The sequence below is a fragment of the Astyanax mexicanus genome, chromosome 15 (assembly GCF_023375975.1).
Source record: "Astyanax mexicanus isolate ESR-SI-001 chromosome 15, AstMex3_surface, whole genome shotgun sequence".
Classification (NCBI taxonomy): Eukaryota; Metazoa; Chordata; class Actinopteri; order Characiformes; family Acestrorhamphidae; genus Astyanax; species Astyanax mexicanus.
The window spans coordinates 3,041,290-3,060,704 of NC_064422.1; the positions used below are offsets into that span (position 1 = coordinate 3,041,290).

Genomic DNA, 19,415 nt, shown 5'->3' on the forward strand with positions numbered 1-19,415 from the left:
AAAAAACTTATTTTTTCAGGAAATAGTTCAACTTTAAATGTCTAGAGATACATTGTTGCTGTTAAAAATGCATTTTCCAATAAAGGGAGTTTTGGCAAAACTGGTTATAATTTTTATGTTAAGGCGGCGGGAGGTGGTGTCTGCAGCTGCTGAAAGTAACTAATAAAGAAACTTGTAAAGTAACTTAGTTACTTTTAAAATCAAGTAATCCATAAAGTAACTAAGTTACTTTTTAAAGGAGTAATCAGTAATCAGTAATCGCATTACTTTTTCAAAGTAACTATACCAAGTCAAGTCAAGTCAAGAGGCTTTTATTGTCATTACATCTGAGTACAGGTACACAGTGTGATGAAATTACGTTCCTCCGGAACCATGGTGCAACATAGAACCACAAGCAATAGACAACATAAAGTGCAGGAGTGACAACAGTGCAACATAAAGTTATAAAATTATAACACTAAATAACAATAAATACAATAAATACAAAAGACGAGACAATTTAAAGACAGTGACAGGACAGTGCAGTACCGATACGGTATAATAGAGTGTATAGTGGAGATAAGGTGCAGAGATGTGTGACATACTGTAACATATATAATCACAGCAGTTACTGAGGTAGATAGTTTATAGTTATTGAGAGTAGCAGCAAATATTGCTGAAGGAATAAAGACATGTCAGCCTCTGTGTGCTGACTGGGTGTGTGTGTGTGGGTGAAGTTCAGTTCTTTGTGTGTGTAAAGGGGGGGTGTACAGTTTAGTTTTTTGTGTGAGTGTGTTGGGTGAGTGGTGGGTGGGGTGGGGGTTGAGAAGTCTGACTGCCTGGTGGATGAAGCTGTTGTAGAGTTTAGTAGTGGAGGCTCGGATGCTCCTGTATCTTCTGCCGGACGGCATCAGAGCGAAGAGTCCGTGTGAGGGATGGGTGGGGTCGTCCACAATACTGGTGGCTTTGCGGATGCAGCGTGTGGTGTAGATCTCAGTGATGGAGGGAAGAGAGACTCCGATGATTTTCTCAGCTGTCCTCACTATACACTGTAGGGTTTTGCGATCTGAGGTGTTGCAGTTCCCAAACCAGACGGTAATGCAGGTGCTCAGGATGCTTTCTACAGTGCCTCTGTAGAACATGGTGAGGATGGAGGGTGGGAGATGTGCTTTCCTCAGTCTCCGCAGGAAGTAGAGGCGCTGCTGGGCTTTCTTGGTTATGGAGCTGGTGTTGAGGGACCAGGTGAGGTTCTCTGCAATGTGAACACCGAAGAACTTGGTGTTATCCACAATTTCCACAGCAGAGCCGTTGATGTTCAGCGGGTGGTGGACACCTGGAGCTCTCCTGAATTCAACAACCATATCCTTGGTTTTATCCACGTTAAGAGATAGGTTGTTGGTTCTGCACCAGTCCGTCAGCCACTGCACCTCCTCTCTGTATGCTGACTCGTCGTTCTTGCTGATGAGGCCAACTACAGTTGTGTCATCAGCGAACTTGATGATGTGGTTTGAGCTGTACTTTGCAGTACAGTCATGAGTCAGCAGAGTGAACAGCAGTGGGCTGAGCACACAGCCCTGGGGGGCGCCGGTGCTCAGTATGGTGGTGCTGGAGGTGTTGTTTCCAATCCTGACTGATTGTGGTCTCTCAGTCAGGAAGTCTAAAACCCAGTTGCAGAGGGAGGAGTTCAGGCCCAGCAAGCTCAGTTTTCCGATCAGATGCTGAGGGATGATGGTGTTGAATGCTGAACTGAAGTCGATGAACAGCATTCGAACATAGCAGTCTTTGTTGTCCAGGTGGGTGAGAGCCAGGTGGAGCGCAGTAGAGATGGCATCGTCTGTTGATCTGTTTGGACGATACGCAAACTGCAGAGGGTCCAGTGAGGACGGGAGCTGGTGTTTGATGTGCCTCATGACCAGCTTCTCAAAGCACTTCATGATGATGGGAGTAAGTGCAATGGGACGGTAGTCATTAAGGCAGGACACTTGAGACTTCTTCGGCACAGGGACGATGGTGGTCGTCTTGAAGCACGTCGGCACGATTGCAGTACTCAAAGAGATGTTGAAAATGTCCGTGAGAACATCCGTGAGTTGTTCTGCACATCCTCTGAGCACTCTACCAGGTATGCTGTCTGGTCCTGGGGCTTTCCATGGGTTGGCACAGTACCTGATCGTTTGGAGGTGTGGTCTTCCTTGCTGTGTAGTTCTGTGCTTCGAACCTTGCGTAGAAGGAGTTCAGTTCATCTGGAAGGGAGGCATCACTGTTACAAGCAGGTGGAGGTGACTTGTAGTTGGTGATGGTCTGGATGCCCTGCCACATGCGCCGAGTGTCAGTAGTGTCCTGGAAGTGGGCGTGGATTTTCTTTGCGTAGGTGCGCTTTGCCTCTCTGATCCCCCGGGAGAGCTTGGCTCTAGCTGTTCGGAGGCCAGCCCTGTCCCCTGACTTAAAGGCCTTGTCTCGGGATCTCAGCAGTGCACGCACCTCTGCAGTCATCCACGGCTTCTGGTTGGGGCGGGTTGTGATGGTTTTGGAGACAGTAACATCCTCAATGCACTTGCTGATGTAGCCAGTCACTGAGTCTGTGTACTCCTCCAGATTGATGGAGTCATCAGAAGTAGCAGCTTCTCTGAACATGTCCCAGTCAGTGTGCTCAAAACAGTCCTGAAGAGCAGAGATGGCTCCTGGAGGCCAGGTTGTAACTTGCTTCTTCTCTGATTTGGCACGTCTGATGAGCTGTCTGTATGCTGGAATGAGCATGACAGAAATATGATCAGAGTAGCCGTAGTGGGGGCGGGGTTCTGCTCTGTACGAACCGGGAATGTTAGTATACACACAATCGAGCAGGTTAGCTCCACGGATTGGAAAATCCACATGTTGGTGAAAGCTGGGCAGCAGAGCCTTCAGGTTACTGTGATTGAAATCACCAGCAACAATAAACAGTCCGTCGGGGTGTGAGTTCTGGAGTTTGGAGATAACAGTGTACAGTTCCTGCAGAGTGTTAGCATTAGCACCGTTAGCATTAGCATTAGCACTGGGTGCTACATACACTGCTATTATGTACACGCTGCTAAGCTCTCTGGGCAGGTAGAATGGCCTGGCTCTGACTACAGCAAACTCCACCAGCGGCGAGCAGTAGCTGGAGATCAGTGCAGCGTTGTTACACCATGCTGTGTTGATGTAAACACACACTCCACCTCCACGAACCTTGCCCGAGAGGCCGGCGTCGCGGTCCGTATGGTAGCATAGCATGCCGCTCACCTCAATGGCGGAGTCCGGGATGGAGTCCGTTAACCACGTCTCCGTGAAAACGAACACACAGCAGTCTCTGAACTCGCGCTGGGATGTCCGCTGGAGCCGGAGATAGTCGATCTTGTTCGGCAGGGAGCAAACGTTGGAAAGAAGGAGAGATGGAACCGCTGGCCGGCAGGAGTTAGCCATTAGCTTAGCGCGGACTCCGGCTCTCTTACCGCGCTTCTGGCTCCTCGCGCACCGCTTGCGGAGAGACCTCTTCCGGCTAGCAGGCTCAGGAAACGCCGCGGATCTTAGCAGGCCTAGCGGGCGTAGCTCCGCTCGTAGACCGTCTGTAAGTTCATTTTTTTTGTTGATTTTGCAGGTCTAGCAGGGTCTGTCGGTCGTAAGTTGTAGCGAACTTTTGCATGATTGCGAGTTCAGATCGGATTATTTACACAGAAAAACAAACAAAAGCACCGTGTTTTGCTTCCGGAGTAGCCGCTGCGACTGCACGTGCCGCCGACAGGAAGTAGTCACTGGTGGTGTGGTGGTTTAAAATCACTTCTTGCACAAGTCTGTTAAATACTTATATGTACAAATATTTTTACAAATACACATGCTGTTTATGTATAATTAGTACTAAATCACTATAAAGTAATACACAGTTACAACAATGTTTATTTTTTTGGGCATCAACAGCATACCTTTGGGTGGTGTTTGTTTCAGCAGGTTTTATCGGTGTGAAAGAACTGCAGCTCCATCTCTCACTATCAATCCCTAAAAAGATTACAATGGATTCTGTACCATCGAGAAGATAGCATAGCATCCTTGCCCATATTCACAATGCAGCTGTGTCACACTGGCAGATGCATGGTAAAGTTTAGCGGCTCAGATCAGACTGGAGTCACTGGCCAGCATCCTATAAAACTTTAAAATCGTTCTCTTCCTTGTCCTCATCCTCTTTTTCTCTTTGTTTTAAATGATCTAGAAGAGTTTTCAGCTGGGCTGAGGTTCAGCTGGGCTTAGGTAGCTGGTACATGAGTGTGGTGTTTGCAGGGCAGTGTTTCCATAAAGAAACACGGTGTATTCAGTTTGTGTTGCTGTGTGTAATGTAAGGAACTGTGTTTAGTGTTTGATAAAAGTGTGCTTTAGAATTTCTAACTGATTGTAAGTTAGAGAATGAGATTATAGGTTATTGTAGCAGGCTAATTATAAGCCTGAATATAGATAGGCTAATTGAGTAAGAACATTTTTACACCTGAAAGTCTGGAACAGAGTTAGTTTTGCTTTCACACTGCAGTTTGGTGAACAGTTTTGGACTAAAGAACTATACTACATCCTGTTGTCATCAGCTGCGTGGGCGGAGTCTCTTTCTACTTTATATTAATTGGTTTGTAGAATGTTAGTTATGAGTTTGGCGAGTTGCTCTGTCAGGTTTTGTGCTGAATTCGAGCTCTCTGTCACAATCCGACTCCCCGCAGTAGAATGATTCAGATTTCTTTTATTTCTGTTAATAAATAGGGGTTAATCTATTGTTACAGTAAATAAATGAATTCACAGTCTGAGCGTTTGTGTTCGTGCTGCTGTGTGATGAGCCTGCACACAAAGGGGAATTGGATTTTCACACAAACCTGGTTTGACCACCTCAGCTTTCTGTAAATAGAGACCACCTCTTTTGGTTGTGTTACAGAAGTGAGGGGATGGACGTAAGTGCAGAATAATTATATTTATTTAAATTAACAAACTAAAACAAATTAACAAACAAACAAACTAAATAAACCAAAGTTACACTGAATACATAACTACAAAACACTAAACTTGAAAACAGGAATCTAAGAAACAGCATGAAACAAACCTGAACACGGACAGCAAACAAACCAACAAAAGACTAGACAAAGAAGGCTTGAAACAAAGGGGCTTATATACACATGGAGGGAACAGGAAACTGGAAACACCTGAGGATCAATCAAGAGGGGGCGGGGTTACAAATCACTAATGACAGGGTGGGGCTAGGGCGGAGACAGGACCAAAACACAACAATAGCACATGGCTGGGAAACATGACAGGTAAACAGAGGGGCAGGAGCACACGAGACCAAATGAGGGAGAAACATGACAGACATGGGCTAAACTGTGACATAACTCCCCCTCGACGGCGCCACTACCAGAGGCGCCGAGAGAGGGAACAGAGAACAAGACGAGACAGAACTAGGACGATGGAACTTGATAAAACAGGAGACTGGACTAGATCAGGGGAGACTTGACTGTGAATGGAAACAAAGACTGGACCGGGGGCTGCGGCTGGAAAAACGACTGGACAGGGGGCTGAGACTGGAGCAGCGGGAGCTGCTGGTGCTCTTGAAAATCTGAGCTTCAGTAGCTCAAAGAATCCCTCCACAGTCTTTGCCTTTTCAGGCCTTTGGTCAGACACAATGTCCGCCCATTGTGAAGCCCTACCCCTCAGTGAAGTCTTGACAAAAAGTACCTTTATAAGTTCTGGAAGGGTAGGGCACAACAAATGGTTGAGGTAGAGGGACCACTGCATAATGAAGCCCTCACAGGTCCCGTGTTCCCCATCATATTCACAGGGGGAAGACATCAACGAGGGTAACACCAGCGGCTGTCCGTCTTGAAGCTTGGAAACAAGGCTCTCCAAAAACTCCTGCTGTTCCTGCATTGCCGAATACAGACTTGCTACATCCTCAGAAGGTCGCGCTTTTTGTAACAAGGAGGAGGCAGGATGTAAGCGCAAGTCAGGTTTATTCTCCATATTTACAAAATAAACTAACAAAACACTAAGGAGAAAGAAAAAGGTTACTGAAACAAACACTATACACCAGAAGATAAACTAAAAGACTGAAACAAACAGGCCAAAATAACAAAGAAACAAACTACATAAAGCAAACCTGGAAAACTGAGGACAAAAAACACAACAGGTCTGAGGCTAAACAAAACATTAAAACACGATCTGGAAAGATTAACAGGACACGGTCAAACAAAAAGTGTGACAGAGAACAATGGATCACATGAGGTATTTATACACAGGCACACACTAGGGACACCTGTGGAAGTAATGAGGGGGCGGAGTTACAAATGAGACACAAGGTGACAACACTAATGGCTTGGGCAGGGCTAGGGCGGGGCTAGGGCGGAGACAGAACAATAACAAAACAATGCCATGTGCTCAAAAAAGCACATGGCTGGAAACACAAGACAGGAAAACAGGGCAGGAGCACCGAAAACCAAAAGAGGGAAAAACACAGGACAGACACAGGCTAATATGTGACATTACCCCCCCTCAACGGCGCCACTACCAGAGGCGCCGAGAGAGAGGGAACAGAAAAACAAAAGACAGGGCTAGACAAGACCTGGGGACGAACACAGCGGCTGGAACAGAGTCAGGAAACTAGACAGGGGGTACTAATTTGGACTGGAACGGAGACTGGACAGGTGGTAGAAACAGAGACTGGACAGGGGATGAGAACCGAGAGGGCTGTACATTGGACAAGGACACAGACTGGACAGGGGGCTGAACTAGAGACTGGACATGTGGCTGGACATTGGACAAGGATGCAGACTGTACAGGGGGCTGGACATTGGGCAGGGATGCAGACAGGTCAGGGGACATGAACAAAGACTGGACAGGGGGCTTAGACTGGACAGGGGACAAGGACTGGACAAAAGACTGAACAGGGGACAAGGACTGGACAGGGGGCTGAGACTGGACAGGGGACAAGGACTGGACAAAAGATCGGACACGGGGCTTAGTCTGGACAGAGTGTTGGACACTAGACAGGGATGGAGACTGGACAGTGGCCGGGAACTGGGACTGGACAAGACTGGGCAGGGGAACTGGGACAAATACACTTACTGGGACTGACACGAATATGGTGATAGGGACGGGAATAGAAAAACCACTGGGGACAGGAACGGGAACAAACACAGACACGGGGACCAGGACAGGGAGAGACGTGTGTACAAACACACACATAGACTGGAGCCCAGGACTGGTGAAGTTCAAAGTCTGTGGAACCAGCCTGGGCAGAGTTCGAGGGGCTGAAGCAGGAGATCTTGGAGAAGGTCTGGAAGCACACGACCTGGGGGTGTGCTTAGTTCTGGGAGCAGGCACAGGGGCGGCCGGAGCCGCGGGCACAGGGTCAGAGGCGGCCGGAGCCGCGGGCACAGGGTCAAAGGCAGTGGGTACCACATGGGCGGCAGGCACTGCAGTCACAGGAGCAGGAGCGGCGGGCACAGCTGGCACTGGAGCTAAAGCAGTGGGTACCACATGAGCGACAGGCAATGCAGACACAGGAGCAGGAGCGCTGGGTGCAGCTTGAGCAGGTGCGGCGGGTGCAGCTTGAGCAGGCGCGGCGGGTGCAGCTTGAGCAGGCGCGGCAGGTATTCATCCAGTTCCAGCAGTCTTTCAAAAGTCCAGTACTCCTCCCCCAAATCCTGCCCACCTCTGCGAATATATTCCGCTACGTCCATTTTGTAGTGATGCTACCCTTGAACCTGAAGCTTCGAGGCGTGTGTTGAAAAAACGACACGCATTGGTTCGAATCACTGAGCAGATGCTTGATTCGTTCTACAAAGATCACGTGACCAATGACGTCCGAAGCTTCATTTCGGCACACAACCATGTGACTGCTTCAGGGAAAGATTCAAAAGCGGCAAATCCTGGCGCGCAGTTCGAGGGTTGTTAGCGGAGATACAGAGCGAGAGAGCGATAGATGAGATGAGATGAGATGAGATGAGATGAGACATATGTAACATATCCCTATATTTGTTCAGGGCCAAGACAACAAATGCTTGACAGTGCTTTGGTGAATATGATTGTTAAGGATTTACAGCCCTTCACAATAGTGGATGATGCTGGATTTAGGGAGTTTGTAGGTATCTTGGATCCTACTTATGTCATCCCATCAAGAAAAGCGTTGAAAAGTATGGTGGAAGCTAAGTACACAGAGACAAAAGAAAAGGCCAAAGAAGAGGTGCAGAAAGCCACAGCTGTGAGCCTTACATCTGACATGTGGACATCTATACATATGGATGCATATTTGGCCATCACATGTCACTTTATAAATGAGAAGGATGAGCTATCAACTTTTCTGCTGGGAGTGGGAAAATTCCCAAAGTCTCATTCTGCTGAAAACTTGGCTGAGGTGAAGACAGCTCTGATGGCAGAGTGGGGTATTCAGAAGAAGGTGAGATGTCTTGTGACAGATGCAGCACCTAATATGGTGGCATGCGCAGGACTGTTAAAAATGCGTCACACAATCTGCATTGCACATGCCTTAAATTTGATTGTAAAGAAGGCCATAGATCAAACACCTGGACTGGAGCACATTAGATCAAAGGCCAGAAAGATTGCTGGATATTTCAGATCCAGCACAACTGCCAAAGAAAGACTGTTCCAAATGCAAGGGCAAATGGGTAGGCCTACACTTAAACTCATTCAAGAAGTAGAGACCCGCTGGAACAGCACTTTTGCCATGCTGCAGAGGATGTATCAGCAAAGAGAGCCAGTTGGTGCCGCTTTAGTCACACTGAAGACAGATTTGACACCTTTGACTTCAGAAGAATACCACACCATTAATGAGTGTCTCGGTATGTTATCTACATTCAATGAAGCAACCACTGAGTTATCCGAGGAACGGAGAGTGTCAGGATCCAAGGTAATTCCCCTCATTCGAATGCTGAGACATGCCTTGAATACAAAGCAGTCACAAGCACAGGATGAAAAGTCAATACAATTGTGCAGCAACCTGTTCAGATTGCTAAATGACCGAGTGTCCTCCTATGAAACAATGAGCATCATGACACTGGCCACTCTTTTAGACCCACGATATAAAACTGTGGGATTCTGTAGCCAGTCTAATGCTCAAGCTGCTGTTAAACGTCTCACAGGAGAATGTGCAACTGTAATAAGGATCCAAGAACAACAAAACACTCCATCTACTTCCAGTGCCACCAGTCAGCCACAATTAGAAGCAACAGTAGCCTCATCCAGTACTACACCTAGCACAGGTACTCCCTATGAAACTTTGTTTTTACTTATAACTGTCATGAAAATGTAGTGCCAAATGCTTTAAGAAATATTTGACTATTATGCTTCTTAATGCTTTCAGGTGAAGGGCTGTGGGATTTGTTGGACAGCCATGTGGTAGAAACCAGGAGAGTAAGAAATGCCACTGCAGATGCCACTGTTGAGGTCCAGAGGTACCTAAGTGATCCAATCATACCACGGACTGAGGATCCCTTGAGATTCTGGGCATCACAGAAAAATGTGTATCCCCACCTTTATCATCTTGCACTGGAGTTTTTATGCACACCAGCCTCCTCTGTCCCGTGTGAGCGGATTTTTTCAAAGGCTGGAGAAGTTGTGACTAAAAAAAGAAACCAACTGAACCCCAGCACTGTGGAAAAAATGTTATTCCTAAATAAAAACTAAATTACACATGTACATAACCACGTCCATTAAATATGTGCCCCCTGCCCCTTACACAAGCACCTTCACCTTTATGAGCATACATTTCTTTCATCAAATTCTTCCATATCCCCCATGCAGCATATCTACATGAGCCTTGCCTATGGAAAAATAGGCAATGGACTAGTGATACATGTAAACATGTTACAAACCCTGCTTGGAAAGATGTGAATAATAGTGAATAATATCATTTAAAAATTTGGTATATTAACAGATTAATAACATGGTGAAGGGAAAAAAGCAACAATGTGAATGCAATTAGAATTACAAGTGTAGTTTCTCCAGTGTGCCTTATCAAGGTACATTCTAAGTGTATTATATATTAATTAAAAATATATTACAGTTATGTCTTTTAATATAATGCATTAAATTATCCAGACATCAAAGTATTCTTCCATTTCCTTTTTTCAGTTTTTATTTAAACCTCAAATGTCATGTAAATGCACTGGAACAGGTTTAAAAACTGTAAAAAGACAAAAAAACGCCCCTCGTCCTTTAAATACACAAAGCACTTTCAGGTTTTGCCCACCAGGTGCCGCTGATGTCCACTGTGTTATGAAGCTCCGAGTAATGAACCTTTTTTCGAGACAATTAGGAAAAAGGCTTCAGTGCTTCAGAAAGCCTCGGTTTGCCATCACTACCATTTTGAATGGTCGAGTCTTATGTTACAAAAGTGAGGAGATGGACGTAAGTGTAGAATAATTATATTTATTTAAATTAACAAACTAAAACAAATTAACAAACAAACAAACAAAATAAACCAAAGTTACACTGAATACATAACTACAAAACACTAAACTTGAAAACAGGAATCTAAGAAACAGCATGAAACAAACCTGAACACGGACAGCAAACAAACCAACAAAAGACTAGACAAAGAAGGCTTGAAACAAAGGGGCTTATATACACATGGAGGGAACAGGAAACTGGAAACACCTGAGGATCAATCAAGAGGGGGCGGGGTTACAAATAACTAATGACAGGGTGGGGCTAGGGTGGAGACAGGACCAAAACACAACAATAGCACATGGCTGGGAAACATGACAGGTAAACAGAGGGGCAGGAGCACAAGAGACCAAATGAGGGAGAAACATGACAGACATGGGCTAAACTGTGACAGGTTGGACCAAGTTTGGGTTCTTTAGTCCATTTTTGCTGTTCAGTGTTAAAGCATCTCTACAGTGCATAGTGTACACACAGGTCTGGAAAACAGGATCTCTCTGTATTTACAGTCTGGTTCCACCGCAGACAGCTTCGGCCAATTAGCACCTGAGACATCCTGCTCACATGGTGTCTTTGATACCAATTCTGTTGCATGTGTGATTTCCCTTGTGTAAGCAAAAAAGCAAATCAATGGGGGATCAAACTCATTAACTGATTTTACAACCAGAGAAACCAACCACACAGCTTTCTGTCATATTTGTAATGTCAGTTTAAACCCAACTGTGAGACGTCTACAATGCAAGTAAACATCAAGTGCTGAGATATTTCCCCCACAGTGACTCTGAGGTGCTCCATCTCATCCAGTATTTGGATGAAGCTCCATCGTTCCAGATAATATAGGTATCCGATATTTGCACCTTTAGTTCAGCACTTCAGTGCTAATGCATTTCCAGAAGGCCATTTTTAAGAACCATTCACAAAATGTCAGCTTAAGTCCACTAGGAGTCTTCACAGTGCAGATGTTGCCGTGCTCTACCCTCACACTGCTTTGTATACACACAGTGTGGTACAAGTACACTTACTCCTATAAATACCTCATCCACTCAGGGCTCTTGGTGTATTCAGCAGGGGTCTATTTGTATGGTAATGTTAAGCAGCAACCTAAATACACATGCACGCACACGCACACACACCCACGCACTCACGCCTTGTTCCCATAATGTGGTGAGGGTCACTTAGCAGCTTTACAAAACCATTAGCATTCAGTGAACATCCACTCGGAACAAAAACACAGACACAGCCCCCGCTCCTCCCACCAATCAGCCGGCTTTATCCCTTCAGGAGACCCTACTTCAGCCCTGCAACCCCAACAGGGGGTTCCATTCATGTGGAAATTGAATGATTGAGCTCCCTCACTAAAGAAATTAGCATCTTGAGGAGAGGGATGGTCAGAAATGTGAGTTCATGGTGTAAAAAAGGGAATGAGACATCTACTGCTGGTGCTAGATCACGACAGCTGTGAGGGAATTAAAAGAGCTATTCACTATTTTCACACTCTTCATTTATATCATTCCTGTTTAGTTACAGAGAGTAACCGGACCAAAATGCCCACATCCAGCACATGCTGGAGAGCAGAAAAATAAACACATCCGCGACATCATCTCTAACACCAAAATAATATAAAAAAAAATCCTGGCTTGCACTTCAACCATTACATCTATAAAAATCTAAAAATGACAAGAATGCTGTACAGGTATGAGTATTACCAATAAGACAAAACAAAATACATATTTTTTAAAACCCAGGTGGACCTGAGTTTGATGACCTTTAGTCCTGACTTTAATCACTTGTTATGACTTTGTCAGTGAAAAATCAACAACCATAGTTGCCACTATCCAGTTAACTCAGGACAGGTAACATAACTGATGCCAACAAACAAGGGAAGCACCTTAAAGTACAGTTAAAACCAAAAGTTTACCTACACTATATAAAACAACAAATATGCATTTTTCTCATGTTTTTTTCTCTGACATGATACCTGAAAAAAACTTTTAGGTCAATTAGGATTAGCAAATTAGAATAAAAAATGATATGAGAGAGAGTTTTTATGCATTTTTATTATTTTATTATTTACAGACAAATCAGCTAAGATATCAGAAAGAGATTTGTGGATCTGGTCCATAGATGCCTCGTTCATCTATACAAACAATTATACGCAAATACAAACAAGTTTGTGAAATGAGAACTGTATCGACATGGGCTGAAAGGCTATTCTGCACACAGGAACAAAGATCTTAATTTTTGGAAACATGTCTTGTGGTCTGACGAAACTAAAATTGAAGTGTTTGGTCATTTTGACCATCGTTATGTTTGGGGGAAAAAGAGAGAAGCCTGAGAATACCATTCCAACTGTGAAACATGGGGGTGGTGGCATCATGTTGTGGGGTTGTTTTGCTGCAGGAGGGACTGGTGTACTTTACAAAAAATAGATGGCATCATGAGAAAAGAACATTATGTGGCAATACTAAAGCAACATCTCGAGACATCAGCCAAAAAGTTAGAGCTCAAATGGGTCTTCCAAATAGACAATGACCCGAAACATACTGCCAGACTGGTTACAAAGTGGCTTTAAGGTGACAAAGTCAATGTTTTGGAGTGGTCATCACAAAGCCCTGATCTCAATCCTATTGAAAATTTATGGACAAAGCTGAAAAGGCAGGTGTGAACAAGATGACCTACAAATACGACTCCAGTTCTGTCAGGAGGAATGAGCCCAAATTCCTGCCAACTATTTTGAGAAACTTGTGGAAGAATTTCCAAAATATTTGACCCAAGTCATTCAGTTTGAGGGCGATGGTACCAAATACTAAAGAAATGTATGTCTACTTTTGATTTTGCAGAAAGTAATAAAAATGCCTTAGAAATTCTCTCTCTCTCTCTCATTATTCTGGCATTTGGCAAATATAAATAATTTTGCTAATCCTAATTGACCTAAAATAGGAAATGTCAGACAGTGAGAAAAATGTGCATATGTGTATTTTTATATAGTGTACATAAACCTCTGGTTTCAACTGTATATTAAAACACTTCCGGATCACAGATCACTGATGTAGGCAGTTAAGAGGAACTGTGGAAGTAAAGGCGAGATCTAGAAGACCAAAGAAACATCATTGATGTGATCACAGAAGATTTGTAGAAGACCTTGTCCACAGTCTCCTAGTATCAGTGCATTTCACGCATTGATATGGGGAGTCCTAGTAAGTGAGTGGGATTATTAATTAAGTTAAATTAGGGAAAATAAATGTAGTTAATGAACTAAAATAAATTAACTAAGTTATAACTAGACTGCCGGATGTTTAAGACACTGACTCTCTCTGACTTCTGAAATAAGCTTTTAAATACCTTTATAGTTAATGGATACGTGTAGGATGTTGTAGGACACAATATTTCCACAGATTTGCCTGTTTACCATCTTCAACATTCTGTCAGGAAATCACATGCAGGGTTATGTTCATGGATAGTCAATAAAATGCCTATACATTTATTGTAGTCATGGCAACTATTGGGTCAATCACTATCTGAATCAGTTTCATTCCAGGCCAGAGTGAGTGTTTACATCTCAAAGACTGACCTCTACAGAAACCCTGAAAACATGAGTTTAATAGAGTGTTTTATCATTTGTTTCTAGCAAACATAATCTTGTACTCATGTTGTCATCATCCTGAGGGAGTGACACACACACACACACACACACACACACACACACACACACACACACACACACACACACACACACACACACACACAACCAAAAGGGAAAACTGACCTTATTTTCATTTCACTCAGTGTCCTTTGGTTGGAGAGTAGCCAGAAATGTGTGTGTGTGTGTGTGTTTGTGTGTGTGTGTGTGTGTGTGTGTGCGCTCAAAAGAGAAACCTGGGACATCATCCCAGCATCTCTTCTCTCCTCCTTTCTCCTGATCTTCACTCTAATTGGGCCGTATTGTGACACGGCACCTGCTCACCGAACTACTTTCTCACTGTCTACCACTCTCTCTCACACTCTCACTCTCTCTTTCACACACACACACACACACACATACACACTCACACATACACACACACACACACACTCAGGCACACAGTACACAAAGATACTACAAAAAAACACACACACACAACAAACACACACTCATATGCAGACACTGTCTGGACACACCATTACATAATCTGTTGTCAGGCAGATTGACGCACAGTCCAGACATGCTGATCACAAGTGACAGAACTCACTATGGGTCAGATAGGAAGGGCGGCCAGCACCGATCTGACCCGACACTAAACCAGCTGCGTCTGCTCTGTTTCTCTGCTCTGACAGCGCCCACTTTACCCCGTGCCACCAGTTCCCCAGCAGAGGGCATCGCCATCATCCAGCTAAGGTACATCCTCAGTAATGAAAACAGACATGCTGTAAAGGGTTCTGTACATGATGCCATTAGAATCAGACCAGCCCTCAGAGAACCACAGGGTCCACAGGCTCAGTGCATCACACATCTGCACTGTCCCAGACGACAGGTTTACAAACAACTCCTAAATACCTTTCAGTCATCTTTAGACAAACACGTTAAAATCATAAACTGAGAATAGAAGGTGCCTACAACCTTCAAAATGGTCCGTTCTCAGGAACAAAAGTTTGTTCTTTGCTAAATAAAGCCTGGATTAGACATTAATAAATAATATAATTTATAATTATTTGCATTATGATTTATTTTGTGTGACCTTGGGGGTCTGTTAATGAAAATCACTAATAACTGCTGTAATAGCTGTTATTATAAGCAATAATGGAGCTTCCAGTTTGGCTCGGCTCCAACCACCATCCCTCAAGCTCAACAGAAAACAAACATCTCGACTCTTCTCTGTGCTGGAGGACCAAGGTGGTGGAATGAACTTCCACTGGGTATTAGAACAGCAGCATCTCTCGCAGTCTTTAAACGCCGACTGAGACTCATCTTTTCAAAGAGTTCTTAAACTAATCTAAAAAAACCCTCCTAGGTTTCTTAACACTATCAAGCTTTGTGTTTCTCTTGATTCTGGTCTCTTCAAGCAGGCTATGGATATTTTGAAATAAACAACGAAGCACTGTTGTAAGTTGCTCTGGATAAGGGTGTCTGCTAAATACCTTAAATGTAAATGTAAATATAACAGCTTTGATACCACCCTGTTATCACAATGCTGTTACCCAGAATTGTCGGGTATAAATTTTAGTCATTTTAGTGTGGGAGGTTTCAGGCTAAATTGGAGCAGCCTGGTGGCCAATCTTCATTAATTGCACATTGCACCAGTAAGAGCAGAGTGTGAAGTGTGAAGAGTGTGAAGCACAGTTCTGCTCTAAATATTGCAATGCACACAACATTATGGGTGACATACCAGAGTTCAAAAGAGGACAAATTGTTGGTGCGCGTCTTGCTGGAGCATCTGTGACCAAGACAGCAAGTCTTTGTGATGCATCAAGAGCCACGGTATCCAGGGTAATGTCAGCGTACCACCAAAAAGGACCAACCACATCCAACAGGATTAACTGTGGACGCTGTTAGAGGAAGCTGTCTGAAAGGGATGTTCGGGTGCTAACCCGGATTGTATCCAAAAAACTTAAAACCACGGCTGATCAAATCACGCAGAATTCAATGTGCACCTCAACTCTCCTGTTTCCACCAGAACTGTCCGTCACCACAATACATTATTGTGCTCTAAAACCAGGTGTTTCAGTTTCATTCTCCAACCCCTGTATATGTACATATTATTAGTGTGTAATAGGCAGCATTTTTTCGTTTTGTATATACACACAATTTGCACATTAAGCCAGTCAGTTAAGTCAGTTAGTCAACATTTTCCTTTAGAAAGTATAGTATGTAAGTATCTAAGAAATATTGAACCAAATTATAATATATATTTATTTTTTTTTTCCTGAAATTCAGTTTGTCTGTAGCATAAACATCAACTTTTACACCACATAGTCAGAACTGAAAAATGTTACACTGACTTAAAAAGGTTCCTCATATTCATGCAGCTCTTATTCCAGGACTATCTTTAGGAACTACATGTGGTCCACTTAGTACAGTTTGTATCTGGGTAATCGATATTCTAATCTGGGTCGGGAACAGAAGGAACCACATATTCCAACCCGATTTCAACACATTTTTAAAGTTTAAAAGCTTCAGTATTATGCTGATGCTCTACTCACTGCAATGGAGGAGGGCATTATGGGACTTTGGTGGAGTTGAAAGACACTCTCTCTAAAACTGCTTCTTTTTCTACAGACGGTGCTTCTGTATTTATTTTATTTATTTATTCAACAGGGACAATGCACATTGATCAACATTTCAGTTGATTATTTACTGCAGTGGTGTAAAATAGGATAAATGATTTATTGTATTTTCAGTGGGAGGTAAAGTGAGGTAGAGTAAGGCAGAGTGAGGTAAAGAGAGGCAGTGGGAGGTAAAGCGAGGTAGAGTAAGGCAGAGTGAGGTAGAGGTGATATAGAGTAAGGTAGAAAGAGGTAAAGCAAAGTATACAATGCAGAGCGATGTAGAGTGAGGCAGAGCATGGTGGAGTGAGGTACAGCATAGTAGAGCGAGGTAGATTGGGGCAGAATGAGGAAGAGCAAGGTAGAGTAATATAGAATGAGGCAGACTGAGGTAGAGCAAGGCAGAATCAGGGCGAAAGAGGCAGAGTGTGGAAAAGGAGGTAAAGCAATGTAAAGCAAGGAAGAGAAGTAGAGCAGAGCAAAGTAAAGCAATGTAGAGTGAGTTACAGCAATATAGAGTGGTGTAACATGAGGCAGAGGTAAGGTAGAGCCTGGTAGAGTCATGTAGAGTGGGTAACAGGGATGTAGAGTGATGTAAAATAAGGCAGAGGTGAGGCAGATTGAGTCACAATGATGTAGAGTGATGTAACATGAGGTAGAATGAGGTAGAACCTTTAGAGGTAGAGTAATGTAGAGCAATGTACAATGAGGTAGATCAATGTAGAGTGATGTAGAATGATGTACACCAAAGTAGAGTAATGTAAAGTGATGTAGAACCAGGTAGAGCAAGGCATTTAAATGTAATGATGTAATGTAATTAATATGCAATTACTCTTTAGGTGATATTCTGAACAAAAAAAATACATTTTCATAATTTAAAAACAATAATGTAAAGATTGGAGATCTTTTCTTTTAATAAATGACATGCAATGTTTTTTTTTTAACAAAAGACGCAATTAATATAAAAAAATTCTATTTTCAGAAAATATTGTTCTTAGAAAATGATGTTAAGTAAATAAACTTTTTTTCAGATATCATGCAAAGCTATTTGGGGGAGTTTTTTTGAAAACTTAAAACTTTAGTTTTTAAGATAATTTTCAAGACTTTACACAGAAGTAAATGTCTTTTATCAATAATGCTTTCAATAAAAAATATATTTATATATTTAGTGGTTTTCAATTCAGTTTAAAGGCTCCTCATAACTATTTAAAAACTGTAATTTGTTAAGAAAACAAAACAGTATTTGTTTTTATGTGATTTGTTCTCAGAGTGATCTTTATTATAAGCAGTTTGGAGAAATTAAACTGGATATTAAATTAGATTAGAATTTAGATTAGAAATTAGAATATATTTAGATAAGGTTATTTAGTTAACAGTCTGCTGTTCTGCTTTCAATACACACTTTTAACAGAAAACTTCCCATCCAGTCTCCTTACCATCTCCACTTGTTTAGGGTCCAGCTGGGTGGGCACAGCAGAGGGCACAGAGAACTGGATCTTCCTCCTCTCCTTCATCTCCCCCTCCATCCTGGCTGCTCCGGTGACTGGTGGGAACAGAGAAGACCCCAAAAGCAGACAGACGGCTGGACCAGTCCTGTCCTCTATCTCTCCTTTCAGTCCTGTGGGTTTGGCTTACATGCAACAGCTCTTCTTTTCCAGTTCTGGGTGGGACAATGGGTTAGGATGGATCTTCTTTCCTTCCTTCTTTCTTTCTCTCTCTCTCTCTCTCTCTCTCTCTCTCCCTCAGTCACGTCTTCTTGTTTTCGTCCTCGCAGCCGCAGGGTCTCGGAGTAATCCAGGGGAGCTGCTTCTCCCTGAGTAAAGAGAACACACTGTGAGAGGACGGATCAGAGGAGAGTGGGGGTGGGGAGATGGAGGGTGGAGAGAGAGAGAGAGAGAGAGAGAGGGAGGGAGAGAAACAGAGAGAGAGATTTTTGTTTCTGTGCCACATTAAGCTGATGGTGACTGGCACTCAAAATGAAGTGTAATCTTGCCCTGTGTTGGCATTCTGCCTGCAGTGTGTTTGTGTGCTAAAAAATCTTTGTCAGAAAAGAACAATAAAACCAAATTAAGAAAAAAGAGATTAAACTTCAGTAAAACAATGATCTGCCAGCTGGTTCTTATGTGTATTCCCGAATAAAAAAAGGAATTTATCATGGTATAATTAAATAACGAGAGTTTAAATAGTGAATCTCAAACACAGTTGTTCCTTGTTTAATGAAATATCCAGCAGAACCAAAACAGAGCTGTAAAATGGGTCAATTCCAAAACCCTAAAACTGTTACATCACAGTCTTGAATCTTTATATTTACACTTCCAAAATGTACTTTCACCCAGCTACTGTAGTGTGTATTAGGATAAAAGGTGGTATCTTCTGAACTAAACTGTGTATCAGTTTCAGATGTAAAAAAAATGGTAATGATGATAATATATTCATCTTTTAATGTCAAACCCAAATGATTTTAGTCTCTAACAAAAATGAAGGGATCGGCTTCACTGTTCTAATACTTTAGAGTTGAATGTTTATAAACAAGGACAAAACATTGAAGAGTGTATATATTTTTACAGGTACTGCAACATTAATTTGATCTGATGTCATAAAGAGGTATTTCCCTAGCTTATAACACACATCAACTTAATGCAACCTGCACACATCAACAGTGATGTTTCCTGTTTTAGGTCTTTCAAACATCATACACCCTCACCCAACTGAGCCAGCTGGGGTTGAGTGGGCATTATAATAGACAGTGTCTTTGAGGT

General features: G+C 43.0%; 1 protein-coding gene across 1 annotated transcript in view; it reads right to left on the reverse strand.

The window, feature by feature from the left end:
* Window positions 1-18,492, reverse strand: part of LOC103022724 (protein phosphatase 1 regulatory subunit 1B) — a 41,742-nt gene extending 23,250 nt beyond the window's left edge. Inside the window, exon 1 of the mRNA XM_007237299.4 lies at window positions 18,093-18,492. Within this exon, the coding sequence (XP_007237361.3) occupies window positions 18,093-18,182 (90 nt within the window). The 5' untranslated portion in view covers window positions 18,183-18,492. The remainder of the gene's footprint in view (window positions 1-18,092) is intronic.
* Window positions 18,493-19,415: the final 923 nt, after the last annotated feature.